Genomic DNA, 9,482 nt, shown 5'->3' with positions numbered 1-9,482 from the left:
TTTTACCAAAGAATTCGTGATCCAAAGTGATGCGTCCAAAGTAGGGCTAGAAGACGTGTTATTCCAGCTCGATGAGGAATGGGCAGAGCACCCCATAGCTTTTGTATCAAAGAAGCTGAATAATGCTCAGCGGAATAGTTAGTGTCAAGCGTTTTAGACCATATATTGAAGGATTACCTTTTCGAATAATTACTGACCTTTCAAGTCTCAAGTGGCTAATGACACAAAAAGACTTGAGCGGTAGGCTGGCAAGATGGTCGCTTCTATCAAGTGTTATTGCGATTTCTTAGGTCCATATCCATGATCAAAGCTAAGAAACCTGTTTTTGTTTATAGTGCTAGACCATCTTTCTAAACACGTATTTTTGAAGGCGATGCAAAACGCGGCGTCGGCAAATGTAAATTAGCTTACCATACGAAAGAACCTTGAGCTAGCGCAAGACAGAGTAGCGAACACGTACAACAAACGTACGCGGGTGGTGAATTACCGGGAAGGACAAGAAGTATTCCAGAAAACTTCGCTCTTAGCAATTTTAAGCAAGGCATTAATGCTAAATGCTTGCCTAAATATATCAAGTGTCATGTTGTGCGAAAGGTAGGAAATGCTCTGTACGATTTAGAGGACTTGAATGGCAAACCGATCGGTAGGTTCCATGCATCTGACATTCGGCCGTGACAATGTCATCCGTCACGAAGGGCGATGCGAAAGTAAAGTAGTTCCAAAAATTTTTATATATGCACGTTTTTTCAAATATTAAACTTAGCGATAGGGTAAAACCTTGACCGCCCGCGACTGCCCGGTGTCCAACTTTGCATGGCTTTTCCTCGAAGCTAAGTCATATAGGGCTGTAACTCGCTTCTGTAACTCTTCCCTACCGATTATTTCTCTGCTGGTAGAGAATATACGTCATTCTCTACTACTTATTAGACAGAGAACAAGGCGGCGAATTCATATATGAATTCACCCAGGTAGAGAATCGAGACAGAGACGAGCTACTGGACTACCGGAGGGGCCGTACTGTGAAGACCGACTAAGTTCGGCAAGTGGGGGGAGGCTAACTCTAGCCAACGAATGTGAATAGATTATCTTTTTTTTCTCTTACTCTCCTTTTCACTGGGCGCTTTGACGGTCGGGGAAAAACCGCCCAGTATCCTCCCCGAGCATCTATATTCTTGCGACGTTCACGCGCGCTCCCTGCGGGAGTCGTGAACTGCCTGACAATCCGCACTCCCATTAGGATCGTCTTTTAGGAGTTTTGACGAGTTCTCCTTATCAAAATGTCTAATGCGTTTCGGAGTTTTGACGAGTTCTCCTGATCAAAATGTCTAATTCATTTCGGAGTTTTGACGTGTTCTCCTTTAAGAAAGTGTCTCCTGGTCCGCAATGCCATAATGAATAGGAAACAAAATAAATATATACTCGTTTTTCCCAGCCGACGGATGGCTATAAACTCGCGGCCAAGTGTCCTTTTCAGGACAGCTTGACCTGTGTTCTTTCTAGCGGTGTTGTACTAGTGGGAGCAGGGTGTTAAGACCGATTAAGCTCGGCACTTTGGGGGATAGGCTTCTCTGGCCTAAAAAAATAGAGAACCACCGCAATACCGGACTTGAATTTTTTCCCCAGAGTTTACTCGGTATAATTCTGACTCAAGCATTTCGAAAAGAACGCTTATTCAAACCACACTTAGTTACGCAACCGGGATTGAGTTTCTGAGTCGAATACGCCAGGCAAACTCTGGTACAACTTTTATTTTTTTTTTCACTACCAGAATTACGAAAACAACCCTGACGTACTGAAACCCCAGATTGAAGCTTTTAAAACATTAAATCCATTGTTTTAAGAATACAAGAATGATAGAAGCCGACTCAGTATTAACCAGATCAGTAGGCTTATTGTTCCAGAAACCAGCTACACAATAACGAGTCCACCCAGCATTACAAGCGAATACTAACGCGGAATATAGCAAATGCGTTGACCTCGGTATTTTCGTAACATCAAACTTAACTTATTAGAATACCAATACTGAGTCGGGCGAACCCTAACTGCCACCTGACGCAACTACGGGGTTGTAATTCCTTGCCCGGCTAAATACTTCTTTTTTTTTGAGACTCTATATCTCAGGGGTGAGTCGTGCCCCACATTCTTGTGATTTTACCACCTAACTTTTTTGCGGGGGCCTTGCGAAGACAGTTAACCCTTTTCCTGTTCACTTCTGTGACGATTCGTGAAGTGAAGCAGGTTTGTTATGGGTTACTCTTCGCCCGCAACATATAAATACTTTATTCTTCGGTATATAGCGCACCCGGTAGCGTGCCATAAATTTCACCATCTAATAATTTTTCTAGAGCGTACGGCAACACCAAAACTGCATGGAAGGTCTGCCATTTTGCGACAGCTGTGTTCCTTTCGGACAGTGTCACTGATTGTCACTGGTTACTGCAGGTCTGTTTGCCTACTTTTTTTCGGTTAATAAACGCTTTCTCGCGGAGGCTGGTGATAGTTGTGACAGCTGTCTGTAACTGCCCGTCTTCACAGGATTGAGTTTATATCTTGACACAAATGTAAGAATATAGAGAGAAATATATATCAGGGCTTGATTTTGGCATCTATTGCGGTGACTTGGTAGTTTGACAGCAACGTTTTCCTTTGTACTAAAGCGTTCTGGCGGCAACATTATCAATATTCTGATATAGAGCCAGTGGCAATCGGTAGCTTTTCGGCATGTGCGTGTACGAATAAATTGAATTTTGCTGTAGTAAAATACATGGAAACCAAGAGTTGAAAAAGTGAACCGGTTGGGAAAAAACGAAACTCATGATAAGGCTGATTAAACCTAGAAGCTGTAAAATTTTACCTAGCACATGAGCTAGATAAAATTCTGACGTTCATATCCACCACGAAACTGTAAAATTTGTAAACTAGCAATTTTCAAAGATTTTTTTTGCGGTTAAGTCAGGTAAAAATACTTACAAAGGAGTCACGGCAACCCTGGATATTTTTGGATATTCCTCCTTGCACTGCGGCAAATTCCATTTGGAAGAGTAACGGAACTAGTCCAAATGACGCAGTGCCCGTTATTCTTCTAAATGGAATATTCCCGCAGTGCAAAGATATAAAGACCCGCTGGTAACTCTGCAGTCAACCATTTGGCATTCTATCAATAGCGACTGGTGCGAAAATTGAAAATTAAACGAAAGAAAACGCATTTTACAACGCGCGGTTGTGATTTCAAATGTAATAAAATACATAGTGCAAGTAAAAGTACAGTATTAAAAAAGTACGCAACCGCATAGTGAAAAAAAAGAAGTAATAAATAAAAACTATATATCGTGCAGTAAAAAGCAGAGGTGAACCGTGCTACGCCGCTGCTAGAATAAATGCCGCAACTCGCACGGCATATTCCTGCAATCCCACCTGGCAAGTAGGGTCCCAACTTCCGGGGACTACATACCACGGACTCGCAGAGTACGAAACCTGCTACACCAACGGGGTATCGCTTTGGGCGCTCGTACCACACATTGCTGGCTAACTACCACCGTGTCTTCGGGCAAGGCAGTCATTTTCACCCACGTAGCCTGTGAAGAGCTCTGCATAATATCCCTCTAGGGATTAAGTATGTTGTATTACTTCAATGTTTCTATACGTATGTGTATCGCACGTTGGGTGGTATACAGAAGCTGTCCAATACTTGCGTGTTGAGAGATTTCATCGTATAATTGCTGAGCTTGACAAGGAGAAATATGCTCCGCTTAATAACTGTATAAATAATTCAAGCTTTGAGTGCGTTTCCCCGCAAGGTTGAGGTTTTGGAATGATTCTGTATATTGTTAAACCAGTGATATCTGTGCTGTTTTCTTTCAAATTCGCCTAAGTCGAGGAGAGACGAAATTTGGTTTTTATAATAGTCTCTTGAGAAAACCCATTTGGTTTGCCTTGTTTGCGGTTCCAAGCTAAACAGAAAAAAACCCTTAACCTCACTTAAATCGAAATGAAATTTTTTTAAGGGGAAATAGGTTTCGGGGAAAAGGGCCCAAGTAGTTTTCAACCAAATACGTTTCTACAAAAAACACTTAAGTAACAAACTCACAAATATTTATATTATAGAAGATTTAAGCTTTTTTTGTTGTTGTATTAAACCCTCGAATTGAGTTAGGCTACTTTAAGTGAACGGCAGCTATAAGTGTATATGTATATATGTAGATATAGTAATCCTTATCTCGAGTTCGCAAAAATAAGTCACACATGAGCAAAGTGGGAATAGTGAACGAGGTCGGACGAAAGCGGAGCTCCTGATAGGATGAATCATTAAATTATGACCCTAACCCTAATTACTTTTATTGTCTCTAGGGGGTGACTCAGCCATCCACCGCAACACTAGACCACGACCGCCCGAGCGGCATCGGCAAACCACCAAATTAAGGGTGGCCGCAACGCCAGCGTAACAACCGCAGGCGGCAGCATCCAACGCCACCGAAGGGCGCAACAACAACAACAACAGCACATCGACAACAATGGTTGCGCGAAGCAACACCGCTCCAAAGCGGCATCACAACCACCTCACTGTAGCGGCAACACCTGCATAAATGTGGCATCAGTAGCAGAAGCACCAGCAACTCACCAGGGAGTGGGCATCAACCGGGGTGAGCACCCAGGCACGAAAGCGCGCAACGTCAACAACAGCAGCGCGCAACACCAACAACAGCAGCTCGCAACGTCAACAACAGAAGCGCGCAACAACACCAACAACGAAAGCACGCAACACCAGCGACAACAACAACAGCAGTGCCCCTACCAAGGCCTGCTGCAACAAGGGGTGAGTCCTTCGGGCCTATATATACACACCTACGTTTTTATATGTATGCTAAATAAGAAAACGAAAAACTATTAAATTGACTTAAAAAAAATATATATATATAATAATAATTAAATAACAAAAAAAATAATAATAAATGTAGACAAGAAAGTAATAAAAGAAAAAAAAAAAATTTTGAACAAAGTTGCCATAAAATAGGGATAATTTAACAAACCTAAAGAATGTGAACTCGATACAAGTGAAATAACTTGAAAGTAGAAAATATGTATGTATGTATATAAGAACCAAAAATAATAAGGGAAGTACAGAGTAAAACCAAAATTCGACTAACACCGATTATGTTTTGTGGTGAAGTTTCTTGAAAATGCATTTTTGAAATGGAATTTTCGTTAATTAAACTCGATTCGACTAATTATTAGTGTTAACGTGTTAAGAAGATGATTAGTGTTCCAGGGTTAAATGAAGACAGGAACCTAGAATTCTTTCAACAAAAGAGTAGAAAAAAATCAAATTAAATTTCAAACATAAACAAGTATATACGCATATATATCCATGCATACATAGGCATATATGCATATAGGGAATAAGAGTTAGGGTCACGTAAAATAATAAAGCAAGAATAGTATATTGAGATTAACTAAACCCAAAAAAAATTTAATCAGAGTAAATTAAATAAATATAAATAAAATTAATCTAAATTACCTTAACCAAATGTGAAATTAAATAAAATAAAACGGAAATTAAATAAGCTAAAATTAAATCAAATTAAATTGAACTAACTTAAAAAATAATAATATAAACTACCATTTAGTAGAACTTTTAAATAAACTAAGTTTACGTAGCTAAAATAACCTGATGTAAAGTGAAAGGAAAGTATGAATTTAATAAAAAATTCTACTAAAATAATTTTAAATAAACATACCAATGGGGAAATAACCTGATGTATAAATTAACCATAACCTACGATTTAATAAAAATTTAAATAATATAAATTTAAATTCATAACGATTAATAAATAAAATAAAAGATAAATGGCCACTATATAACTAAAGTCTTAACAAGATAATAATAATAATAATAATAATAGAAATAATGAAGAAATAAATTACATATAAACATATATTTTTTTTGGTATACAAAGAAAAAAAAGAGAAAAAGAAGATTTAAAGAAAAGGATTAAAAAACCTAAAAGGAAGTCAAAACCAATAAATCTAGAAATATAGGGGAAGTTTATTAGATAAAATAACTACTAAACTTAATTGAATTTTATTTTTATTTTTTTGTTAACTATACTTACCTCACTTACCTTAGACATACCTACCGGACTTACCAGAATAGAATTTTTGAGAGATTTTGGCATCTATTGCGGTGACTTGGTAGTTTGACAGCTACTTTTTCCTTTGTACTAAAGCGTTCTGGCGGCAACATTATCAATATTCTGTTATAGAGCCAGTGGCAATCGGTAGCTTTTTCAGCATGGTGTACGAATAAATTTTGTTTTTCTGTACCAACCGCAAAGGAAAATTTTGACAGTTGGGAAAAACCACACAAACGCTTCTGCAGAAGCTTTATTTTGTGTGTTGCTGAAATTGTTAAATTTACATCTATTTTATAACTTGCAAGTAACGAACGTTCTTTTGTTTTGTCAGATTCCATTTTGATTTTCATTCTTTATTACCGCCCACAATATTCTGCCTTATCCTGAGTTTCGCCCGAAAATTGTTCATCCGCCCATAGTAAATACATGGAAACCAAGAGTTGAAAAAGTGAACCGGTTCGGAAAAAATGAAACTCATGATAAGACTGATTACACCTAGAAGCTGTAAAATTTTACCTAGCACATGAGCTAGATAAAATTCTGACGTTCGTATCCACCACGAAACTGTCAAATTTGTAAACTAGAAATTTTCAAAGATTTTTTTTGCGGTTAAGTCCGGTAAAAACACTTACAAAGGAGTCACGGCAACCCTGGATTTTTTTTGGATATTCCTCCTTGCACTGCGGCAAATTCCATTTGGAAGAGTAACGGAACTAGTCCAAATGACGCAGTGCCCGTTATTCTTCCAAATGGAATATTCCCACAGTGCAAAGATATAAAAACCCGCTGGCAACTCTGCAGTCAACCATTTGCCATTCTATCATTAGCGACTGGTGCGAAAAGTGAAAATTAAACGAAAGAAAACGCATCTTACAACGCGCGGTTGTGATTTCAAATGTAATAAAATACATCGTGCAAGTAAAAGCACAGTCCAAGTAAAAGCAACCGCAACGTCAACAACAGCCGCGCGCAACAACACCAACAACAGCGCGCAACGTCAACAACGTAAGCGCGCAATACCAGCGACAACAACAACAGCAGTGCACCTACCATGGCCTGCTGCAACATGGGGTGAGTCCTTCGGGCCTATATATACACACCTACGTTTTTATATGTATGCGAAATAAGAAAAAGAAAAACTATTAATAGCAACGACGATAAGCAAAAGTAAACAAACAAATCAAAATAAAGATCTTCAGGCTAACAACACAGCTAACAATAAAAAGTACATTGGAGTAACTTACGTACCAGGACTAACAAATAACCAGGCGCTCAGGAGAACAATAAAGAATGAAGATATTACATATGCTCACAGACCGCACAACACAATAAGCAAACTGTACACTAAAACAAAAGACAGAATTCTGAACATAATGTGGTGTATCAAATAGAATGTAAGGGGAATGATACTGAAAGCTGTAACAAATGCTACGTAGGCACAACAAAAAGATCATTGGGTTCAAGAATAAGCGAACATAAAGCGGATGAGAGAAACAAAAAGATGACAACAGAACTGGCACAACGCTTGACGAAGCACGAACACTTTGCGGACTTCGGGAATACGAGAATTTTGGACATCGAAAGAGGGGTAAAAAGGAGAATGACATTAGAAAGCCTACGTATACAACAAAGACTTGAGAATGCGATCAACTTTAAAGAGGACGTAGATAACACCAACAACGTGTATGCAGCTGGAATCAATAACAAATATAAATAAGAATATAGGATTCGAATTTGGTAATATTGTTGAAAAGATACTTAAAATGGTGCTAACGTTTATCGTTTGTTAAACAATTTTTGCCAATAATATTTATGTAAATGTGGGTTCAAAGTCAATTAGTGTAAAGTAATTGCCGTTAACTATGTTTATTGTTTTTGCATCACCGAATTTTACTTGCTAATCATGTTTATTGTTTATTTGTTTTTATTTTTCGAATAAAGACTCCCTGATGAAGACGCGAGAGCGTTGAAACGCGTAGGAGGGTAAACGGAAAATTTAATTTTTTCGCTTTTTTAACTCTATCGGCCGAAGCAGCTCCAACCCAGCAAACATAACAAATAAGAATTTGGCCCAAATAATTATATGAAAAACTATTAAATTGACTTGATGAAAAACTATTAAATTGACTAAAAAATATATACATATATATAATAATAATTAAATAAAAAATAAATAAATGTAGACAAGAAACTAAAAAAAAAATTTTAAAACAAAGTTGCCATAAAATAGGGACAATTTAACAAAACTAAATGTGAATGTCAACTCGATAGAAGTGTAATAACTTGAAAGTAGAAAATATGTATGTATGTATATAAGAACCAAAAATAATAAGGGATGTAAAGAGTAAAACCAAAATTGTACGAAATTAACCCTAGAACACTAATGTTATTCGACTCGACTAACACCGATTATGTTTTGGGGTGAAGTTTCTTGAAAATGCATTTTTGAAATGGAATTTTCGTTAATAATATGTATACAACTAAAATAACCTGATGTATAAATTAACCATAATCTACGATTTAATAAAAATTTAAATAATATAAATTTAAATTCACTATATAACTAAAGAATTAACGTGATAATAATAATAATAATAATAAGAATAGAAATAATGAAGAAATAAATTACATATAAATATACATTTTTTTGGTATACAAAGAAAAAAATAGTGAAAAAGAAGATTTAAAGAAAAGGATTAAAAAACCTAAAAGGAAATCAAAACCAATAAATCTAGAAATATAGGGCAAGTTTATTAGATAAAATAACTACTAAACTTAATTGAATTTTATTTTTATTTTTTTTTGTTAACTATACTTACCTGACTTACCTTAGATATACCTACCGGACTCACCATACATACCCTTACCTGCTTAACTCAATTCAATTGTTTTGTAATATACTTCCCGGATTTTCCTACCTGATTTTGCTACTGGAGTTACCGACCTGACTGAATTACCTATAAAATTTACTACATACCTACACTTACTTAATTATACTTACATACCATAGACCTAAGAGGTACACCTAGTTAGTTATTAAGCATACTTACCTTTTTTTTTTGATGTTAAGATTTAGATTTTAGTTAGCCTTTAGGAATTAGTATTAAGAAAATGAATTGTAAATAAATTTATAAATATAAATGGGAATGTTGACTTTTATTCCTAACTTTATATTTTGGGGCTACCGACATTAGGGTGCGACGAGGGTGGGCTAGCACCAGGCACCACAATACCAGCGGTGGTGCCTCATATTCGCCTTAGGTTTTTTTTTGTTGTTTTTGGTTTATTTCTTCTTATTTCAGGTTTAGGTTGGATTCTGCTAATTTTTAAGTTTATTTTAAATATTTAAAT

At 36.7% G+C, this 9,482-nt stretch overlaps 1 protein-coding gene across 1 annotated transcript in view; it reads left to right on the top strand.

Moving 5' to 3' along the window:
- LOC118736102 overlaps positions 1 to 8,642 on the top strand; it is a 29,679-nt gene extending 21,037 nt beyond the window's left edge. The window contains exons 2-3 of the mRNA XM_036466206.1: positions 4,379 to 4,813; positions 6,959 to 8,642. Of these exons, the coding sequence (XP_036322099.1) occupies positions 4,379 to 4,813; positions 6,959 to 7,258 (735 nt within the window). The 3' untranslated portion in view covers positions 7,259 to 8,642. The remainder of the gene's footprint in view (positions 1 to 4,378; positions 4,814 to 6,958) is intronic.
- The last annotated feature ends 840 nt before the right edge of the window (positions 8,643 to 9,482 follow it).

This window comes from Rhagoletis pomonella, unplaced genomic scaffold, assembly GCF_013731165.1.
Source record: "Rhagoletis pomonella isolate Grant_MI unplaced genomic scaffold, Rhpom_1.0 Rhpom_scaffold_00003, whole genome shotgun sequence".
Taxonomy (NCBI): Eukaryota; Metazoa; Arthropoda; class Insecta; order Diptera; family Tephritidae; genus Rhagoletis; species Rhagoletis pomonella.
Note: the sequence above shows the minus strand (reverse complement) of the source record. Positions and strands in the feature narration are given on the sequence as shown.